The sequence below is a fragment of the Bufo gargarizans genome, chromosome 4 (genome assembly GCF_014858855.1).
Source record: "Bufo gargarizans isolate SCDJY-AF-19 chromosome 4, ASM1485885v1, whole genome shotgun sequence".
Taxonomy (NCBI): Eukaryota; Metazoa; Chordata; class Amphibia; order Anura; family Bufonidae; genus Bufo; species Bufo gargarizans.
In genome coordinates, this window is record NC_058083.1 from 236,461,693 (window position 1) to 236,485,359 (window position 23,667).

Sequence of the window (23,667 nt, forward strand, 5' to 3'; positions counted from 1 at the left end):
TGGGTGCCAATAATTATTGAAGGGATATTGAAGGGCACTATCTACATGGTACTAGTATTATCAGGGAGTTTATCTGTTTCTGCAGTATAGTATTAGGGAGCACAGCAGCACAGTATTGGGGTTGGAAGGATGATTTGTCCAGAAGATGGGAGGATGATGGAAACGTAGTAAACTAAGATTTTGTTCGTCAAACTGCAGAGATGAGAAATGGCTGAAAAATGGTGGTCTGGTCTTAAGGTCTGAAAGGAGAAGACGAGGAAAGAGAACATCTACATCAAACAGACGTCACTAGATGTAAGAGGTATGTAGCGCTGTATTACCCTGTATGTAGGGGTGGATGGAGGGGCTAGTAGTACAGTACTATCTGCACATTGTAAAAATAAAGTAATCTTCAAAATACTATATATTTGTATCAGAAGTTGTGCTTTTTTTAATTTTTAGAATAATGATACAGCCATTTTATTTGATACTTCTGTGCTGATTCTTTTTTTTCTTCTCTGTATTAAGGGACACCATAGTCACCAGAACCACAACAGCTAAACGTAGCAGTTCTGGTGTCTATAGAATGTCTCTGCAAGCTTTTTAATGTAAACACTGCCTTTTTAGAAAAAAAGACAGTATTTACATTACTGCCAAGGAACACCTCTAGTGGCCACCCATCATTATTAAAGTTTACTACTCTACGAGGTGTGTGGATTTTTTTGTGTGTGTGTTTTGTGGTGGAGGGCGTGATTGCATGCTAGGGTGTGTGAAGGTGGGATCCAGGGGGCCCAAGTAAATTCTTGCTCAGCGTCCAATCACGAGTCAAAAACTTTTGAGCACTGTACCTAAAGGCTTCCACGTGAACCTATCAGCTATAATACATTTTAAAGAGGGTCTGGCAACAGCAAATTCACTGCTGTTCAATGAAAAGGTGCTTCATTCTGGAGAAAAAGTCATTTTAATCCATATGCAAATTGCGCAGTTAAGGGCGGATCCAATCCCGTACTCCTCCTGCTTCTTTTGCCAGCCACTTACTCTTGTTGATTGACTATGTAGGAACCTGGCCCTGTCAATCAACAAGGAGAGTGAGGGGCTGGCAGAGAAAGCAGAAGAAGCAAAGGTGCACATAGAGGCTTGAGCCTGCACTCAGTGCACTTAATCGCTCATTTCCATATGGCTTAAAAGTACTTTTTCACCAAAAAAGCAGCAATAGATCGCTAATTGAAAGATTAACAGTGAATTTCCTGGTGACAGATTTGTTTTAACTAAATTACACTATTTCAATGGGATATATTTTCACACAAAGAATAGCAATGAACTGAAATACCAAAGACAAATACCTTGGCATGTAAGAACTTGAAGTCTTCTGAAGCTATGTCTAATTTGCTTTGCACCATCTTACAGGTTTCCATGGTGCTAATATTATTGTTGTCTTCCTCCACATCATCTTTACTGCAGGACTTTGCAGCATCTAGCACCCTCTGCCCAGATATAGTGATATAACGCAAGTCTCCTTTGTGAGAAATCACATCCTCAGAGAAGCTTTTTTGTCTCTGAAGCTTGGTCACGAGACTCGCAAAGTCCTCAGCTCCACTTTCCAAGTTTTCTAGTTCATGTTTCGAGTCTTGAAGCCAGTTCTCAAACTCACTGTAGTCGGCCGTGAACTTTTCTAGCTCTTCTTGAACTGTCTGGATCGCCTTCATTTTCCTCTCAGAGTCACTCAAAGCTGATTCAAACTGGGCTTTCAATGCTTCTATGTTTTTCTGGAGTTTTTCTTTCTCTTCAGGCGTAAGATGGCGGCCTTGCTTCTCGAGTAGAGCTTGTGCTGATTGGGTGGTTATTATAACTGCCTGATGTTGAGCCACAATTTTCTCATGCTGAGCCTGTAGGTAATAACAGGTAGTATAAATCTTATTAATAGTTTAAATAAACTCTGAAACCAGGGGACACACTATCATCACAATAAGAGTTTTTAGCAAGGGTGGGTGTGTTAGAAGTGTATGTTAATCAGAAGTTTTGAGCACTCACTTTAGGGTGCCGTTTCAAATTAAAGTATAGTCAATTGCTGCACCCTGTTTTTCCAGATCATCAATATCTGATCATGGGGGTCTGACACCTGGGACCCCCGCTGATCAGTGTTTGAGAAGGCACCGGTGCTCCTGTGAGCGCCGCAGCCTTCTCTGTGCTTACCAAGTACAGCGCCGTACATTGTATAGCGGCTGTATAGCAGCTTGGTATTGCGCTCAGCCCCATTCACTTCTGCTCCTAGCCCATGTGACCAATGAAAATGTCATCACTGGCCTAGAAAAAGCTGAAAGAAGGCGCTCAGAGGAGCACCGATGTATCCTCAAACAGCTGATAGACGAGGGTCCAGGGTATCGGACCCCCATCGATCAGATACTGATGACCTATCCAGAGAATAGGTCATTAGATATAAAGTCTCAGAAAACCCCTTTAATGTTATGGGCTGTTCTATTTGAATCATTAGCAATATGCTAAACTGGTACTTGGATTTAGTGTTATTGATGGGGAGGTTTGCAAAGCAGAAAAATAAACATTTGTTAGCCATGTGGTCAATGTCAGAGGCTGATCCCTGAGTAGACTAAGGCGCTTTCACACTCTTGGCTCATATGTAAAATGTATCTATAGGCCCTATTTACATGTGTCATTTGGCCTCTGCCAGTGTACATTGATATACCATTATTCTGCTGTATGGAACGGGGCAGTCTGCTGCACTAATCCATACTGAGGCCTGCAGTAAAAACAAGTATATGCCATCTGTCTGAGGGATGCATTGGAATTTTGGAGGTCTAGATCATGAAATCTTCCAAACATATAAAGTATTCTCAGGAAGTTTACACATATCTGTTCATTTACTTACCAATTTGTAAAATACATTTTCATTGAAAGATCACAAGGCTCAGTTTTTGACAATTGTATAGGTTCTATGTTTGACAGTACTTGTCACTGCAAATCTTAGCAAAATGGTGTCCAACTTAGGGCAACTGTGTGAAGTGGATATGCATGAGCAGGGTGATTGCTTAGTATATATATCTGTCCCTGTTAGATATGTGGCAGGTTGAGCTTGAGTTTTCGTTGGAAGATAAAACAGCCATCTATTATGCGTGCCTTCTTCCTATGCCTATATTTTAAAAGGACATCTACATCTATTCATTTAAAATAAAACTCAAGTTCAGCAGAGCAAAATCAGAATAATAATATTATTACATATATATTAACATGTTTTGTCATGTAGTTTCATTTGATGCCCTTTTAGGACAAATACATGACACTTTTTGCTGTCTTTTCTTTATCTACTGTAGGTTTCAAATATAACCCTCATCTTATTGTACCTTCACTTTTTCATATTGGCTATTTAGATCCTCTTCTTTTGACTGCTGGACATTCATAAAGTTTGACTTTCCATCGCACACAATCAGGTTACCGTTAACCTCTTGCACGCCATCCAGTATAGACTGTATTTCATTGTCTTTACGATGGGTTCCATTTTCCTTAATATGAGATTTCTTTACTTGGTTTCCATTCTCTGCTTCTTCATCCACATGTGAAAGCCAGTCTAGCAGGCTTTCTATTTTGCATTTGCTTTCTTCCAGTTGTTCTACAGCAGCAGACTAAGGAGAAAAGACATTTAAGGAATTAATAGCAAAAGGACCTACCCTCAGGACAGCTCATCAATATCAGATCTGCAGGATTTTAACTCCTGGCAGCAACGCCAATCAGATGTTTTCACAAGCTGCCCTGCCGGAAGCAGGCACCAGAACATAACAGCTCCATACACTGTGTAGTGGCCATGCCTAGTTACTGCAGTGCTGAATATAGCAGTGCTGAAGTTACCAGGCATGGCCACTAAACAGTGTATGGAGCTGTGTAGTTCTAGCGCTTGGTTCCTCTGTCGCAGCTTGTGAAAACATCTTGGCCAAAAGTATTGAGACACAAATTTGCTGCTTCTGTGTTTTTCACATGTTTATGGCCTCATGCACACGACCGTTGTTGTGTTCCGTTCCGCAAAATGGGGTTTCGTTGTTCCGTGATCCGTTTACGTTTTTGTTTCCGTGTGTCTTCCTTTATATTTGGAGGATCACCAGACATAAAGGAAAGTTAAAAAAAGTCTAAGTCAAGTTTGGCATGCAAATGATAGGGGAAAAAACGGACGCGGATGACAATCTTGTGTGCCCCTGTGTTTTTTCAGGTACCCATTGACTTGAATGGGTCCGCAAACCGTTTTCCGTGAAAAAAATAGGACAGGTTATATTTTTTTGACGGACTGAAACCACGGATCAGGGACGCGGATGACAAACGGTGCATTAGCCGAGTTTTCAACAGACCCGTTGAAAGTCAATGGGTCCGCAGAAAATCACAAAAAACGGAACAACGGACACTGAATGAATGAGTGCATGAGGCCTATATCAGATGTTCCTATGTATACTAAAGTACAATTATATAAAGATTTTCATAAGTTTTTTAACATTTTATTGATATATATACAGTACAGACCAAAAGTTTGGACACACCTTCTCATTCAAAGAGTTTTCTTTATTTTCATGACTATGAAAATTGTAGATTCACATTGAAGGCATCAAAACTATGAATTAACACATGTGGAATTATATACATAACAAAAAAGTGTGAAACAACTGAAAATATGTCATATTCTAGGTTCTTCAAAGTAGCCAGCTTTTGCTTTGATTACTGCTTTGCACACTCTTGGCATTCTCTTGATGAGCTTCAAGAGGTAGTCACCAGAAATGGTTTTCCCTTCACAGGTGTGCCCTGTCAGGTTTAATAAGTGGGAGTTCTTGCCTTATAAATGGGGTTGGGACCATCAGTTGCGTTGTGGAGAAGTCAGGTGGATACACAGCTGATAGTCCTATTGAATAGACTGTTATAATTTGTATTATGGCAAGAAAAAAGCAGCTAAGTAAAGAAAAACCAGTGGCCATCATTACTTTAAGAAATGAAGGTCAGTCAGTCCGAAAAATTAGGAAAACTTTAAAAGTGTCCCTAAGTGCAGTCACAAAAACCATCAAGCACTACAAAGAAACTGGCTCACATGCGGACCGCCCCAGGAAAGGAAGACCAAGAGTCACCTCTGCTGCGGAGGATAAGTTCATCCGAGTCACCAGCCTCAGAAATCGCAGGTTAACAGCAGCTCAGATTAGAGACCAGGTCAATGCCACACAGAGTTCTAGCAGCAGACACATCTCTAGAACAACTGTTAAGAGGAGACTGTGTGAATCAGGCCTTCATGGTAGAATATCTCCTAGGAAACCACTGCTAAGGACAGGCAACAAGCAGAAGAGACTTGTTTGGGCTAAAGAACACAAGGAATGGACATTAGACCAGTGGAAATCTGTGCTTTGGTCTGATGAGTCCAAATTTGAGATCTTTGGTTCCAACCGTGTCTTTGTGCGACGCAGAAAAGGTGAACAGATGGACTCTACATGCCTGGTTCCCACCGTGAAGCATGGAGGAGGAGGTGTGATGGTGTGGGGGTGCTTTGCTGGTGACACTGTTGGTGATTTATTCAAAATTGAAGGCATACTGAACCAGCATGGCTACCACAGCATCTTGCAGCGGCATGCTATTCCATCCGGTTTGCGTTTAGTTGGACCATCATTTATTTTTCAACAGGACAATGACCCCAAACACACCTCCAGGCTGTGTAAGGGCTATTTGACCATGAAGGAGAGTGATGGGGTGCTGCGCCAGATGACCTGGCCTCCACAGTCACCGGACCTGAACCCAATCGAGATGGTTTGGGGTGAGCTGGACCGCAGAGTGAAGGTAAAAGGGCCAACAAGTGCTAAGCATCTCTGGGAACTCCTTCAAGACTGTTGGAAGACCATTTCAGGTGACTACCCCTTGAAGCTCATCAAGAGAATGCCAAGAGTGTGCAAAGCAGTAATCAAAGCAAAAGGTGGCTACTTTGAAGAACCTAGAATATGACATATTTTCAGTTGTTTCACACTTTTTTGTTATGTATATAATTCCACATGTGTTAATTCATAGTTTTGATGCCTTCAATGTGAATCTACAATTTTCATAGTCATGAAAATAAAGAAAACTCTTTGAATGAGAAGGTGTGTCCAAACATTTGGTCTGTACTGTATATACACATAAGTTTAGGAAAAGACTCAATAACTGACTTTTGCAATTCGCAGTGGCATGATGGATATCAGCCTCCGGGCCTAATTCTGGTTGATGGCAACCGACTGTTGCTAAATCAGTACTTTGAATTTATCACAATTTCTGTGACAAAAGGATCTAACAGTGAAGGAGCAAACTTTGTGAACACCAACATTCATGTCAGTCTCAAAACTTTTGGCCTTGACGGTATAGTAACAGGAACAGCTATGGCAATGGGGACACTTCAAAATTGAAAATCTTAGTACGTTTTAGATAATATAATAAATGTGAGGAACCTTCTCTGTTTCTTTCTTGATAGCTGTTGTGACCGCCTTTTCAAGTTCCTTTTTGGACTGTTCTGCCTTCTTACGGAGCAGCTCAAACTTAGCTTTTGCCTCTTTTAGTTTCTGCTCGATGATGACTTTTTCTTCTGGGGAAAGTTTATCTCCATGTTCTTGAAGGAATTTTTCTGTGTTTTTCACAATCTCTGCAAGTTCACTGGCACCAGCCTGCATATCTTTCTGTAACTCCTACAAATGTATGAAAAATAAATCAACTGGAGCATAAGACTGTTTCATTTTCCAGATTGTTAGTATCGCAATCTGGCAATGTTAAAATTTACATCATCCTTCTAACAAAGGGAGTTTTCCAAATAATCCTCTGCAACCTACACTCCTTTTATACCATGATAAGAATAGTGATGCAGTGCATTAAAAATTAAACATTTCAAGAGCCTCATGACAAAAGTGTTGTTTTGTTTCTCAATGATAAGAGCAATTCCAACTAGATACTATGTATAAAATCCCCATAATAGCTAGGAATAAAAGTATAGAGCATTCTAGTCCCAAATTATCAGCAGATGAAGTGACAGGGTGATGTGAGATCTAGAAGCTTCAATTCTTAGGTGAACAAAGGCACAAAGGATCTTCTCAAAAGGTATGATTTTACAACTTATGTGCATACTGCAGAAAAACGCCAGCATGGATTTTAGGGTAACATAGTACAGCATAAGAGCTGTAGACACAAAATGGTAGAAGGTCTTTTAGTTAAGACTATTTGAAGAGGACAGGGAATGTTGAAATCCTACATGCACTATCTTTCTTTCCCCCAACATCTACCGACAGTTGAGACAACCCCTTACACATGAGTCCTGATGACTTTGGTGGATCAAGCCGACATTCATCTAATGTGTAAGTGCACCTGTACTCTGCTCACTGTACGAGCAACATACAAGGATATGGCCATGTACACATACTCAACACTTAGGAGCTCCAATTGGGGGAAAAATTTGTTCATAAAATAAATTTTCTCTTCAGAAAGAAAAAAAAGAATATAATGACTCCCATCAAATACAAAACAATAGGTAGAATGTATAATACCTCATATTCAGCCTGACAGTGCTGTAGATCAGTCGGGTTGTCACGAGCAGTCAACATGTCTTGCTGGCCAATAAGCCTGTTCTCTGTCTGAGTGAGCAGGTCACATATTTCTTGCAACTTATCTTTGTGCTCTTGTAGTTGTTCTTCAGCATCCTGCAGAAATAAAAAACACAAATGAAGCCTTCATTCACAAAGACAGCACATAAACGTCACAAAGCAGTGTGCTGTAAACATGACCACAGTGGATTATGGATTGAGCAAGGTGATTTAAGTGTAGGAGGAAACATTTCATTCATCTCAAAGAACTGCAAACAGCGCAAGTTGAGAGAGATTTCAAAGCCTGACCATGCACAAGTTAAAGTAGATGGTTCTACTGCGTTGAATATCCCAGTGTCTTTTCATCCTGGAACCTGTGTTAATAATGATGCAGAAAAAGATAGATCAAACAGATGTTAGTATTGAAATATGATTGTTAAAGCAAGTTGTACATTTTAACAGCATGCAAAGGTTTTTGTTTCATTGGCTTGGCTTAAAATGGATGTCTTTTTAAGGCTTATAATTTGTGTAGCAGTTACCTTTTGTGACTGATGATTTTATTGCCTTTAGGTTCCTGTAACGGTAATGAGTTCCTCAAGTTCTGGCATTCCGGGGAGCTAGAGGAAGGCTAATACTTATAGACAGCAGGAGGCTTGTGCATATACACAGCACTCAATCTTAACAAGCAGAGCTGCAGTGTAAATGATGGGGAAGGTAGAGAGCCGCAGCCTCAGAGACAGTTGGTGGATTTTAGACTACTTATCACTTCTATAAGATAATTCTGCAGTCACTAAGCACAGTTGTGCATTACTTGAGTACAAATTAAAGCACCCATTGAAAAGGTGTATAGAAAAGTAAAAGGAGATGGATGACTTTGCTTATTTCACAATATTGTGGCCATTTAATTGGTACATACTTGTCATTTCACATATATAAATGATGTTCTCTAGCAGTAAAGCAGATCAAATGTATAGCTTTATCATATAATCTTCAATTGGTTTTTGTTTTTAGGGATTGGTGACAATTCAGAAGTTTAGAATTCAACCATTAAAGCAGAACTCACTTCCGAAACATCGAGGTTACTAAGATAAATATGGATCACACAGCACACACCCAAACTGCTAACAGGAGAAATGCTATAGACAAAAACAGCATTCCAACTACAGTATATATCACAAAAAAAAGCATGAGGCCAACCATTTGTGAAGCTGTAAAAAACATGAAGTCAAATATGTTTCTGCTTTTCAAAACATATAGCAATAAATACAATGCTCAGATAAAAGAAGTAAATTCCAAACAACTATGGGCAAGCACCACATGCACCGAGATGTCAAACCTTCTGCTCATTCAAATCTTGTGCTGCCAGCAGGTGACTCTTTAAAGACTCCATATGTGAAACAATCCTTTTCTGAGCATCCTGAAAACTCTTCTGTGTTGAATTCAGTGATCGTAACAGCTGCTTGCTTTGATTCGGTGAAAGATCCTGAGCATGTTCTGATATAAAGAACTGAACATCAAATGCTGTGGCCTCTAGGTCTACCCTTTTTTCTGAAACATCATTGCTGAGATTCTGTAGGTGAAACCATAGCAAAACATACAAAAATATTCTTAGAAAAACACATGAAAGATTTATGGAACTGTGCATAAAAAACTGCAAACAATGTTTTGTAAAATTTCTTAAGAAAGACTAAGTAAGATGAATCAAGGTGTCAGATATGATCAAGAGAAATGGGAGGCCCTCAGATATAAATTAATAAAGGATCTGAATACTTATGTCCATTTGCAATTTGTCCTTTTTTTTTTATAAATTAGCAACAATTTCTGATTTGAGTTATTGAGTGCAGATTGAAGGTGGAAACCTAGAATTGTTTTTTATTTTATCATAAGGCCGCAACATAACAAAATGTGAAAAAAGTAAAGGGATCTGAAGACTTATATGCAATATATATATATTTTTATATATCACTGCTTGACAAAAAGGTTCCATTGTGTGGACCGAAACGTTGCGTTGGTGAAATAAAATTCCAATTCTTTTTACTTTTTTGTATGTTTCCTGGGGATCGGATCGCTCCAATAAACCGCTGGCACCCAACTTTTACTTGACTCGCTGTGCTGCTCACAAGCCTGGAATCGTTTATATATACTGTATATACATATATAAATATCCATTTATTTGTATGGCCAGCATGCAATAATACATTTCCCCTGCAGGGAAAAAGTGTGACCAGCCAAAGATCAAAATAGGCTGTAGTGATGAGAAAACCCCTTAAGACGAAATTACATTGTGCACAACTATAATTGCTTATAAAGGACTAATGTGAGAAAATATAGCCCTAGTAGTCCTACTCATATAAAAGAAGATAAATGAATAACATTACATTCAAAGACTGCATGGTTTGTTTTACAACATCCACATCATCACTGCTGACTGAAAAGTCCAATGTCTCATTACTGGAGGTTATCCAATCCGCCAAGAGTTGTAGTCGGCTAAGTAAATCTCGATGGGTTTCTGCTAACTTTCCCTGGAATAAGAATGGGAAAATTACTTATTAAAAACATAAACTACTGTTTATAATTAAAAAAAATAAACTGTTGCTTAAAAACAAATTAATGCGCTTTATGGGTCAAGCAGCACAAACAGCATTAAAGGGAAAGTGTCACCAAATGTAATGTAATCTGCACGGAGTATGCTGTAGCTGACTGATATATCAGGAAAAGATCCGGTATAAGGGCTCATTCAGACTACCATAGTGTTTTGTGGTCCACAAATTGCAGACAAGAATAGGACTTGTTTCAAAATTTTGTCCCGCAAGAAAGATTGGGACAGATGGGGACCCGTATACACGGTTGTCTGAATGAGCTCTAACCTGTATTTTTATTTATCAAAATTCCTGCACAATCTGGGCGTTGAAGTTAAGAAGGCAGGCCTATCAGTGACTGTAGCTCTCTACACTACTCACAAAAAGTTAAGGATATTTGGCTTGTGTGTGAAATTTCAGCATGAACCTAAAATGCACTTTAACCTTTATAGGTGAAGTTACTGTGACCTTCTCAGAATTTTTGAATGTACATGTCCAACTGTTCAATTTTTCAGTACTTTTTGCACAACTTGCTGTTCTCTAACAAGGAGCTTAACGTCAAAATTCACAACAGGTGTTTGATCCATGAATCATCCAATAACTTTCCTGGTTCAATTAGAATTGATATTTAAACAGTCATCCTCATGATGCTGTTCACATTTTGACATCATGATCAACAGTACCTCGCCATTGCAAGGCTTTAAGCAGGATGTTCTCAAGACGGAAGTGGCCACTTAGAGTGTCACAGAGTGTAATCAGCAGGTTGCAACAGAGATACAGACAGACTGGAAGAGTCACAGAATGGCATAGACGCACACTAATGACCGCTTCACTGTGAACAATGCCCTAGGAATCGGATGATGAATGCCACACAACTCCAGATACATTTAAGGGAGGTGAGAGGCACCCAAGTTTCATGTCAGACCATTCGGAAATGTTTACATCAGCGTGGTCTGCATGCTAGGCAACCTGCAAGGGTACCTGACCACACCACAAGGCACAAGCATCTTCGTCTTGAGCATTTGCGCTGGACGAGGGCCCAGTGGGCCTCAGTGTTGTTCACTGATTAAAGTCGATTTACGCTGAGCAGAAATGATGGCTGCCAACGATGTTGGAGATGTCAAGGAGAGTCCTATGCATCAGCCACTGTTGTCACCAGACGAGCCTTTGGTGGTGGTGTTATAGTGTGGCAGGTGTGTCTAGTCAATACAGAGCTGCCCTACACTTTTTTAATGGTACAGTAACAATCCTATACTACTTACATAGAAACATAGAATGTGTCGGCAGATAAGAACCATTTGGCCCATCTATTCTGCCCAATATACTGGATACTATGAATAGCCCTTGGCCCTATCTTATATGAAGGATGGCCTTATGCCTATCCCATGCATACTTAAACTCCTTCACTGTATTTGCAGCTACCACTTCTGCAGGAAGGGTATCCACTACTCCATGCATCCACTACTCTCTCAGTAAAGTAATACTTCCTGATATTACTTTTAAACCTTTGCCTCTCTAATTTAAAACTATGTCCTCTTGTAGCAGTTTTTCTTCTTTTAACCCCTTAGGGACGCATGATGTACCGGTACGGCATGTTTCCCGAGTCCTTAAGGACCCATGATGTACCGGTACGTCATGTGTTGTTCCGATCACCGCCGCCCGGCGGGCGGGCGGTGATCGGAACATGGTGCCTGCTCAAATCATTGAGCAGGCACCACGGCTAAATGCGCCTCCGTGTCGGCGCATTTAGCCTGCGGTTTGCGGCTTTTTATTGTGCGGGCGGCGGTAGTCAGCGGTGCCATCGGGTCCCGATGGGGCTGTGGGGGGGACCCGATGGCATGGAAAGCAGCGCGATGCCTAAGGAAGGCATCGCGCTACCTTCTGGTGAAGAGTCTGTGAGATCCAGCCCCCTGGATCTCACAGGCCGGAAGCTGTATGAGTAATACACACAGTATTACTCATAAAGCTAATGCATTCCAATACAGAAGTATTGGAATGCATTGTAAAGGATTAGACCCCCAAAAGTTCAAGTCCCAAAGTGGGAAAAAAATAAAGTGAAAAAAAAGTTGAAAAAAATAAAGTTTTCCCCCCAAAAAATTAAAGGTTTCAAGTGAAAATAAACAAAAACATCATTTTCCCCAAATAAAGTAAAAAAACAAATTGTAAACAATACGGGGGAAAAAAAGTATACATATTAGGTATCGCCGCGTCCGTATCGACCGGCTCTATAAACATATCACATGACCTAACCCCTCAGATAAACACTGTAAAAAAATAAAAACTGTGCTAAATAAATAATTTTTTGTCACCTTACATCACAAAAAGTGTAATAGCAAGCGATTAAAAAGTCATATGCACCCCAAAATAGTGCCAATCTAACCGTCATCTCATCTCACAAAAAATGAGACCCTACCTAAGATAATCGCCCAAAAACTGAAAAAAACTATGGCTCTCAGAATATGGAGACACTAAAACATGATTTTTTTTTTGTTTCAAAAATAATATTATTATGTAAAACTTGCAAAAATAAATAAAAAGTATACATATTAGGTATCACCGCGTCTGTATCGACCGGCTCTATAAAAATATCACATGACCTAACCCCTCAGATGAACACATGTAAAATAAAAACTGTGCTAAATAAACCATTCACCTTACATCACAAAAAGTGAGGATATGTCATGTTTCGTCTTAAGCGGATTACCTACTCCTCTAGTGTTACCTGGCTCACTAAACATAACCCCACCATTGATTGGCAAGCAAGGCAAATAAATGGTTGGAGTGAGTTTTGCAGAGAGAATTGCTTCACAGCGTCTCTTTCAGAGGTTTCTACCAAGACTGTGCCATCTTTTCTCTCTGAATTTTCGGATGTGTTTTCCGAGAGTGGTGTCCAGGAGTTGCCCCCGCATTGGGAGTACGACTGCCCTATTAATCTCATCCCAGGTGCCAAACTGCCAAAATCACATTTATACAATCTCTCCCAACCTGAAAGAGTCGCTATGCGTACTTATATCTCTGAGAGCCTGAGAAACGGACACATCCGACCCTCGAAGTCACCTGTTGTCGCAGTTTTTTTTTCTTTGTAAGAAAAAAGATGGTTCTTTAAGACCTTGTCTGGATTTCAGGGAGCTGAACTGTATCACGATTCGTGACCCATAAAGGTTTTTTCTAAGCTGGATTTAAGAGGGGCATACAACCTAGTCAGGGTCAGGGAAGGGGACAAATGGAAGACGGCCTTCAATACCCCTGAGGGTCATTTCGAGAATTTGGTTATGCCTTTTGGTTTGATGAATGCTCCGGCCGTCTTCCAACATTTTGTGAACAGCATTTTTCAGCATTTAATGGGGAAATTTGTACTGGTGTATCTGGAGGACATTTAGATTTTTTTCTCCTGATTTGAAGACTCATCGAGACCACCTACGTCAGGTCTTGCTGATTCTGCGGGATAATAAATTGTACGCTAAACTGGAAAAAATTGTGTTTGAGGTTCCGGAGATTCAGTTTCTTGATTTTCTTCTCTCCGCTTCTGGTTTTCGCAAGGACCCTGAGAAGGTCCATGCTGTGCTTGATTGGGAGCTTCCTGAGAATCAGAAGGCGCTGATGCGGTTTTTGGGTTTTGCCAATTATTACAGAAAGTTCATTTTGAATTATTCCTCTGTTGTTAAGCCACTCACTGATATGACTAAAAAGGGGGTAGACTTTTCTTTGTGGTCGGTAGATGCGCTTAAAGCTTTTTCTCGTATCAAAGAGAGTTTTGCTTCCACTCCCATTTTAGTACAACCTGATGTCTCTCTACCTTTTATTGTTGAGGTGGACGCTGCTGAGGTAGGTGTGGGTGCGGTCTTATCTCAGGGTCCCTCTCCTGCCAAATGGCGACTGTGTGTCTTTTTCTCAAGGAAACTCTCCTCTGCAGAGAGAAATTATGATGTGGGAGATAGGGAGTCTTTGGCCATCAAATTAGCTTTTGAGGAATGGCACCATTGGTTAGAGGGAGCCAGACACCTTATTACCGTATTTACAGACCATAAGAATCTGGCCTACTTGGAATCGGCCAAGCGTCTGAACCCGAGACAGGCCAGATGGTCTTTGTTCTTTTCTAGGTTTAATTTTGTTGTTACGTTCCACCCTGGGGTTAAAAATGTGAAGGCGAGTGCCCTGTCACGTTGTTTTCCGGGAGGGGAGAACTTTGAAGACCTGGGTCCCATTTTGGCTGAAGGGGTGGTCGTCTCTGCTCTTTATCCTGATTTGGAGGCAGAGGTTCAGGCAGCCCAGGCAGAGGCTCCTGATCTTTGTCCCCCTGGGAGGTTGTTTGTGCCTCTCGCTTTACGACACAAGGTTTGTAAGGAGCACCATGATACTGTCCTTGCTGGGCACCCGGGGAGCAGAGCTACAGTGGATCTCATTGCTCGGAGATTCTGGTGGCCGGCTCTTCGTAAGACGGTTAAGGGTTTTGTGGCAGCCTGCGAGACCTGCGCTCGTGCCAAGGACCCTCATTCACGGCCATCGGGTTCTCTCCTCCCGTTACCCATTCCTTCCCGTCCTTGGACGCATCTGTCCAAGGACTTCATTACGGACCTGCCTTGTTCCTCAGGAAAGACTGTGATTCTGGTAGTAGTGGACCGTTTTAGCAAAGTGGCGCATTTCATTCCCATTTCTGGGTTACCCAATGCTAAGACACTGGCGCAAGCGTTTGTTGATCACATTGTTAAATTGCATGGCATTCCTTCAGACATTGTCTCTGATAGGGGCACGCAATTTGTTTCCAGATTCTGGAAGGCCTTCTGTTCTCGCTTGGGGGTTCGGTTGTCGTTCTCTTCTGCTTTTCACTCGCAGTCGAATGGTCAGACCGAACGCGGCAATCAGAATCTGGAGACATATCTGCGCTGTTTTGTGGCGGAGAATCAGGAGGATTGGTGTTCTTTTTTGGCCCTTGCTGAGTTTGCTTTAAATAACCGTCGCTAGGAGTCCTCTGATAAGTCACCATTTTTTGGTGCATATGGGTTTCATCCGCTGTTTGGGACATTCTCTGGAGAGGGGTCTTCTAGTTTACCTGATGAGGAGAGATTTTCCTCGTCTTTGTCATTTATTTGGCTAAAGATTCAGGGTAATCTGAAGAGGATGAGTGAGAGATATAAGCGTGTGGCGGATAAGAGACGTGTGCCTGGTCCGGACCTGAATGTGGGTGATCTGGTGTGGTTGTCTACAAAGAATATCAAACTGAAGGTTCCCTCCTGGAAGTTGGGTCCTAAGTTTATTGGGCCTTACAAGATCTTGTCCGTCATCAATCCCGTTGCCTTCCGTCTTGATCTTCCTCAAACTTGGAAGATCTATAATGTTTTTCACATGTCCCTATTAGAACCTTATGTCCAACCCACTGTACCCTCCTCTTTTCCTCCTCCTCTGATTGTTGTTGATGGTAATCTTGAATTTCAGGTCTCTAGGATTGTGGATTCTCGCATTATCCACGGTTCTCTCCAGTACCTCATTCATTGGGAGGGTTATGGTCCTGAGGAGAGGATGTGGGTCCCAGTGGCGGACATTAAGACCACTCGTCTTATCAGGGCTTTCCATAGGTCTCATCCTGAGAAGGTGGGCTCTGAGTGTCCGGAGTCCACCTGTAGAGGGAGGGGTATTGTCACTGCCACTTCTGTGAGAAGGTCTGTTAGATGTTCTTCTCTACCTGCATGAAGTTCTTTGTTTTGGTTTCACTTTGTTATCTCCTTTCCTTCTCCCAGCTGTCACCTATTTACACTAATTGTCTCCCTTTATATTCCCTCCCATACTGCCTCACTTTTCTGTTTATACTTCTTCTTGGATTTTGTTCACTGCTGGATGCTGCTTCTGCTGATTCCTCAGATAAGTCTGTTTCCTTTATTTGTGTTTCCTTGCTGGCTTGATTCTAGGTGATCCTGACTCCATCCGTATTAAGTGCAGGGAGCCGGTGGTCGTGTCCCCTCACTATTATAGAGTTTTCAGGTGTCACATAGTATGGGGTACGTGGACATGCAATCGTCTACCATAAAGACCTTTGCATGGGCATAGCAGTCAGGGAGAGCTCTAGGGGTTTTATAGGGCTCACCCATATGCTCCTTAGTTTGGGATCAAGCCAGTCGGATGTTTATTTATAAGTTCAAGCTTTCTGCAACACCATCCGTGACACTTAGGCTTCTTTCACACCTGCGTTCGGCGCGGATCCGTTGTGTATCCGCACAGACGGATCCGCACCGATAATGCAAACGCTTGTATCCGTTCAGAACGGATCCGTTTGCATTATTCTTAAAAAAAAAGTTTAAGTCAAAACGGATCCATCCTGACTTACATTGAAAGTCAGTAGGGGACCGATCCGCTTTCAGTTGCACCATATTGTGTCAGTGAAAACGGATCCGTCCCCATTGACTTACATTGTAAGTCAGGACGGATCCTTTGGCTCCGCATCGTCAGGCGGACACCAAAACGCTGCGGAACAGAGACCAAACTGATGCATTCTGAATGGATCCTTATCCATTCAGAATGCATTGAGTCTGAACTGATCCGTTTTGGGTCGCTTGTGAGAGCCCTGAAATTTGTGACTGTGAAATTTGCCACTGTGAAATTAGCCTTAGAAATATTTCACTGTAATTATTGATATATTCACAATTACGTCACCAACAATTCAGAATCTCAGTATTTATAGGGATGCTAAAAATAAAAATAACAAACCAACTTTATTCTGTTACTTAAAATAGGGGAAACTACACTTAGAATATATTGTTGTCCAATATTATACCATGGAGCTATCACAGTACTATTCGATTATCCAGCTGAATACATATGTGTGAACGCAACTACATTAGCTCCTATATCTGCTGCTGGGAGCATCCTATGGTGAATACTAGAGTCACACTGAATATTTGTGATATGGAAAAATGTAGCTCCAGTATAATATTGATAGTAGTGGGATAGGATATGCCTAGTAATATTCAGCACATTGTCAAATAGGCTACCTCTCCTCCAACACCCCTGCTATAATACTGAACTCACTCACTACTAACTTGCATTAAAAACTAACTGACACTGTCTAATACATCTATGATTCGTCTGCCAACACTGGCTGTAGCTCAACACTGGCTCAACGCGTTTCCGGTAACACTACCTATTCAGGAGCCTAATTACTACTAGTGTCAATATTACTTTGTATCATTGAGACAGACAAACAGACATATAGCGTGCACATAACCACTCACATGTGGCAATGATCCAAAGTGGCTCCACCCACTAGCAGCCGGCATATCCAATCAGCTGACCACTGCTCGGGAGGCAGGAGCGCTCACTGAGACACTCCCCCGGGCAGACGTCAGCTGCATCTCATGGAGGCCGGTCTGTATGTACAGGTATCAAACCTATGTATCACAGGGATCTCATGCGGGAGACTTTATTATTTATCAGGCGATCCCAACACTGGGGGCAATATAAAACCAGGTCCCTAAAAAGGGAAAAATAGAATGACCTATGCTAATATGGCTCATAACATATCCTTGATCGGCCACATAATATTAAATAATGAGGGCCACATAAAACAAATGTCCCAACAGGGGAATAGGTTGTGCAGGACCTGTAGACCAAGTCTAGTATGAGACAATGATTCTACTTCTAGCAGCATCACTTGGCGCCCCGATATACAGATATCATTGCTCTCAATAATATAATTTACCAGTTGGAACTAGACTTTATGAAAGTACAACAAGAATTGTTGAATCAGCCACCCTAGATTCATAATTTATTTGGGGATACATTGGGATCTAAGTCCATCCAAGGCCCAACCATGAAATGACAGAGGTGGCTACACATCCACTGAAATATTACAAGAAACAACTATATGAAATGTGGCCATTTAGACCCTCCGGACGTAATGTTTTAAGACGAAAGGTCCATTGGGCCTCTTTCTGAAGCAGAGGCTTATCCATATCACCCCCTCTGGGCGATGGTCTGACCACTTTAACACCTTGGAAGCTTAAGGTGGCTGTATCATTCAAATGACATTCAGTAATATGATGCACGATCGGGGTATCCGCCTCTTTACATATATCCCCAAGATGTTCACCTATGCGCCGCCTGAACTCTCTCAGAGAATGAAGTATTGAGGCACTCAGGTTCTTTTTGCAATTTAAATGAAATTTATTTCATGAATTAATCTCTGCATCATCCATTCGCCCGTGGTATATATAGGAGCATTAAACAACAGAATATTTCTGACCAAACGTTTCGGTCACGGTGGACCTTCGTCAGTGGTCATATTATCTGGAATAATATTGGATACATGTTCAGGGTTATTCGGATGGCAGAGATAACGTTACATCATCATAGTGAAACAAAAATCAATGTCGATATATACAAGTCAAATTGAACACGGTTGTAGCAGCAAGAGAAATGGTGTCCATTAACGTAATAAATATTCAAATACATAGACGCAAATACGATGGGTCCGTGGCGTATGGTTTATAAAGGTAAAAAATAGTAAAGTACCAGTGTAATAATAGTGGAAGTGACAGGGTTCAAATTGGTACATGGTATATTGTATACTGTGGTATCACACGTGTATCACCGAGTATTACTGGTATATGCTGAATCGAGGACATATTCTATAGTCGGATATGGGGGGGTCATTGTACGACTGCCATTGGTATAATAATTTTGTTTGAAAAATGCATAAATCCTCTATGTAGCATATCACAGAGTACTCAGGCCGTGCGGTATTTACATTTGGTATATATCAGGTATCACCTATAACATTACTGTAGTATCACACGTGTATCACCGAGTATTACTGGTATATGCTGAATCGAGGACATATTCTATAGTCGGATATGGGGGAGTCATTGTACGACTATGCCATTGGTATAATAATTTTGTTTGAAAAATGCATAAATCCTCTATGTAGCATATCACAGAGTACTCAGGTATTTACATTTGGTATATATCAGGTATCACCTATAACATTACTGTGGTATCACACGTGTATCACCGAGTATTACTGGTATATGCTGAATCGAGGACATATTCTATAGTCGGATATGGGAGAGTCATTGTACGACTATGCCATTGGTATAATAATTTTGTTTGAAAAATGCATAAATCCTCTATGTAGCATATCACAGAGTACTCAGGCCGTGCGGTATTTACATTTGGTATATATCAGGTATTACCTATAACATTACTGTGGTATCACACGTGTATCACCGAGTATTACTGGTATATGCTGAATCGAGGACATATTCTATAGTCGGATATGGGGGAGTCACTGTACGACTATGCCATTGGTATAATAATTTTGTTTGAAAAATGCGTAAATCCTCTATGTAGCATATCACAGAGTACTCAGGCCATGCGGTATTTACATTTGGTATATATCAGGTATCACCTATAACATTCACATATGCATGGGGGCACAAGCGGCATATTATACATCGTTCGTATGTACCACAGTATTCAAGTGCACAGAATCATAAGTACAAGTATCTCAATTTATAACACTGCACAAAGTTGGTTCAGTGACATGGAAGCATAGAGGGATGAGAGGCTGCAGGAGATTTCCAATGGTGAGCAAGCTGACATAGTGAGAGGGTTTCTGTGGAAAAAAGATTCAAGGTTAGAGCATATTTTCTACCTGAGTGGTGTATGGCTGTGTTCTGGGGCGCTGGATGCAGGTCTGACCCACTTTCTGCCTCGGTTTAAGTAATCCGAGAGGATCAGAGTTCCGGTCATCTGACCGGAAGTGACGTAGTGTGTGGAACGCAAGTTTGCGTTCCAAATACCGGAAGTGCTGCTGATAATGTGGCTGATTAAAAGGAGAGTAGAATGGAGCGCATTTTTGCGCATTTATGCGTTCCATATGGCGGAAGTATTAGTGTGGAGCATGGCTAGTGGGTAGATGGAGCGCAAGTATGCTTTCCAAGTAGCAACATGTGGTATAGTTGTCACCTGGGTACAGAGTATGTATATCTCTGTGTCAAATATGGATCCAATACAGAAGTATAAGGAGAGTTTATATTTATTGGGAAATTCAATGATAAAAGGGAATGGGAAGATGGGTATATGGAGGACTATGTATATAGGTAATATTATGATAAGGATAAACCTGTCAGGGCAGTATGGAGAAGTTGTTAGGTAGATAGTTAGTGCTGTTTTTATATGTATATATGTAAATATTATGCATGTAATGGCGATATCGTGTCATTGCAGATATCTGATGTTGTAATGATGTTAGTGGTGTGTCTCCGCCTGGTTGTAGGGATTATATGGGATCTCATGGATGTATATAGGGAAGAGCAATAGCCTATTTAAGTATATATGGAAATAGATGAGGCTGTTAAATCATATAAGTACATCATGGGATATATCCAATAATTTGGACATACTCATTCGGTCAGGCGGATGGAGGGGGAGGGAGTAGAAGGGGAGGGGGGGTGGAAAGGGGAAGGGGGGGTGGAAAGGGGAGGGGGGGAAAGGGAAGGGGGGGAGGGGGGCGGATGGGGGTAAAGAGGGGGGGGTTTGGGAGGGAGGGGGAGACTAATACCTCACCCTCGTCAGCTTGTAGACAATTCAGTGAGTCTGCAGAGGAGAGAAGAAATACATATCAATATACATCAAAATATCACAGGTTTATGAAGAAGTCACATTCTCGGTTCAATCCGTGTGGTGCCAGTGTCCCCAATTTGTGGATCCAGAAAGCCTCTCTCTGTTTAAGGAGAAGTGTCCTGTTGCCACCTCTCCTTGGTTGGTCAGTTTGTTCCAGGATTTGAAAGCGGAGCTGGGAAATTTGATGTTTTTTCTCAGCAAAATGTTTGGGTATTGGTAAGAAAGTATGTCCTAGTCTGATTGTGGACTTGTGCTTGCTTATCCGGTCCCTGATGTGCTGTGTTGTCTCGCCGACGTACCCGAGGCCACATGGGCACTTTAAGAGATAGACGACAAAGCTTGAGTCGCAAGTGTAGAAACCTTTTATCGCAATGGTTTTTCCGGTACGTGGGTGTGTGGCATATTCTCCCTTGATTACGCTAGAGCAATGTGCGCAATGTAAGCATGGGTATGTTCCTTGTCTCCTACTACGTAAAAAGGTTTGTTTCGGAAGTCTGGTGAAGCTGCCTATATCGGCTTTGATTAGTTTGTCCCTTATATTCGGTGGTCTTTTGTAGCAGGTTAATGGTTGTTGTTCGAATTCTTTGATTTCCGGATGCGCTTTTGTGAGTAGTGACCAGTTTTTTTTGAGAGCTTGTTGTATTTTGGGCATAAGGGGGTGATAAGTAGTTACGCACGCTATTCTATTGGAGTTATCCTGTTTGGTTTGGGGTGGTGTAGATGGATTCTTTAGATCGTGAAGGGCTTTTTTTAGAATAGCCTTTGGGTAGCCTCTTTGTGTGAATCTGTCAGTCATGCTATCAAATCTTGTGTTTTTCATGGTGATATCGGTAACAATACGGTCAACGCGTGTGTATTGGGAACGTGGTAACGATTTTTTTGTGGCTCTAGGGTGGCAGCTATTTAAAAGGAGGAGACTGTTCCGGTCCGTGGGTTTATGGTATAGATCTATGTCTATAGATCCTGCTTGGTCAATCCTGACCAGGGTATCTAGAAAACTAATTTCCTTTTTGCTGATGTGTGAGGTAAACCCCAATTCGCTATAAGTATTGTTGAGATCTGTGATGAAATCGTCTATGGTGGATATCGGACCCTTCCAGATGCAAAAAATGTCATCAATAAAGCGAAGCCATATATGGGCATGTTGTTGAAACAGGGGGTGGGTATAGACATAATCTTCCTCAAATTTTATCATGAACGCGTTAGCATAAGGCGGGGCCACGTTGGATCCCATAGCGGTACCTATCTTTTGGCCATAATAGGTATCCCCGAATAAGAAAATTTTTTTTGTAAGTATGATCTCTAATAGTTTTAGGCAGCATTCTTGTTGTAAATTACTAAGGTTGGATTGTTCATTGAGGAGTTTTGCAGTGGCTTGTATACCCTTCTCATGTGTAATGGAAGTGTATAGACTGTTGACATCTAGTGTCAATAGGTTACAGTCTATCAATTTGTCCATGTCTTGTAATTTTTTTAGAAAATGGGAGGTGTCAAGTATGAAGGACCTGGATGTTTTAATCAGGGGGGTCATAATTTTTTCTAGGTAAATGGCCAGAGGGGAAAAGATGGACTCAGTAGAAGCAACAATAGGGCGTCCTGGAGGTTTTGTCAAATTTTTATGGATTTTGGGTAGGATGTAAAATACTGGGGTGATAGGATCTCTTTTCGTAAGAAAGATGACGGTTTTGGGATCTATGACGCCTAGTGTTGAATATGAATTGATAGTGTGAGAAATCAACTCTTGTATGCGTGAAGTAGGATCTCTGGGTAATATTTCATATGTTTCTGTGTCGGAAAGTTGCCTATTGATTTCCGCCAGATAGTCTCCCTTGTCCATGACGACAAGGGCTCCACCTTTGTCCGCCGGTTTAATGATTATGTCTTTATTCAATTGTAATGAATTAAGAGCTATTTTCTCTTCTTGAGATAAATTGTTGGTGTGTTTGAATTGGCCTTCCGTGTTTGCCTTAAGAATGTTACCTACTAATTTCTGAGAAAGGGAGATATATGTCTCTATGGGATGTTGATTTTTTGGGGGCATGAAGGAACTCTTGTTCCTGAGTCCCAAGTTTTTGATGGACAATGGTCCTGGTTCCGTGGCGGGGATGGGATGTTCCGGTGTTAGTCCCTGGAAATGGGCTTTAAGTCTTATTGTCCGGTAAAATTTCTGTAGTTCTTGTTCTAATAAGAACGTGTTAAGTGTGGGTGTGGGACAAAATGATAAGCCCTTTTGTAGGACTGTAATCTGTATGGGTGATAGGTTAATGGATGAAATGTTGATGACTAGGTTGTCTTCCTTACCTGGGAGCGTGTCTGTATGCGTCCCTCTTGATTTCCTCCCGCCCCGCCTGGTCCTCCGCGTCTTGATCTGCCCCTCCGTGGGGCGTTGCCTAAAAAACGAGGTTCGTGATGTCCGGATCTATCGCTGTCTGATGCCGAAGAACCAGAGTAGTGTGGATGTCTGTATCCTCTGTAATATTGTTGCTGTTGATTTCCCTTCCAGCGGTAGACTCTCTCTAATTTGTAATCTTCAGCGTCTCGTACAAATTTCTGTCTCTTTCCTTGTTCCGCGTACTTTTGATATTCTTGTAGTTGTTTATTAATCCTTTCTTTGGTTTTAGAGAGTTCTTCTTCCGGTGTAGTTGAAGTCAGCTGGTCTTCGGTTGTCTTGATCTGTGTGGCTAATTCGCCAATTGACGTTTGTAGTTCTTCTATAGTTAGTAAGATCAAATCGAGAGAACACTTGTTTAGAATGCTCTCGAAGCGTTCGCAAAATTCCTTTTTCTCTGAGAAGAGTGTAGGTCGGAGATGAGATCTCAAGCCTCTTGGAATCCGGATTCCAAGAGGCTTGAGATCTCATCTCCGACCTACACTCTTCTCAGAGAAAAAGGAATTTTGCGAACGCTTCAAGAGCATTCTAAACAAGTGTT

General features: G+C 41.4%; 1 protein-coding gene and 1 long non-coding RNA gene across 16 annotated transcripts in view; both read right to left on the reverse strand.

Annotated features, from left to right (window-relative positions):
- DST (dystonin) overlaps positions 1-23,667 on the reverse strand; it is a 566,706-nt gene that overhangs the window by 173,003 nt on the left and 370,036 nt on the right. For 12 of the 15 annotated variants that reach the window (XM_044290838.1, XM_044290839.1, XM_044290836.1 and 9 more), the window contains 6 exons: positions 9,923-10,066; positions 8,881-9,114; positions 7,509-7,661; positions 6,426-6,659; positions 3,336-3,614; positions 1,323-1,865 (listed from right to left, as the gene is read on the reverse strand). In XM_044290838.1, the coding sequence (XP_044146773.1) occupies positions 1,323-1,865; positions 3,336-3,614; positions 6,426-6,659; positions 7,509-7,661; positions 8,881-9,114; positions 9,923-10,066 (1,587 nt within the window). The remainder of the gene's footprint in view (positions 1-1,322; positions 1,866-3,335; positions 3,615-6,425; positions 6,660-7,508; positions 7,662-8,880; positions 9,115-9,922; positions 10,067-23,667) is intronic. The other 3 variants (XM_044290849.1, XM_044290846.1, XM_044290850.1) reach the window with 1 other exon arrangement.
- LOC122935091 lies at positions 19,493-23,546 on the reverse strand. The gene is made up of 3 exons (XR_006388776.1): positions 23,039-23,546; positions 20,681-20,710; positions 19,493-19,727 (listed from the first exon to the last, which is right to left on the reverse strand). It is a non-coding gene; the product is annotated as an uncharacterized LOC122935091 (long non-coding RNA).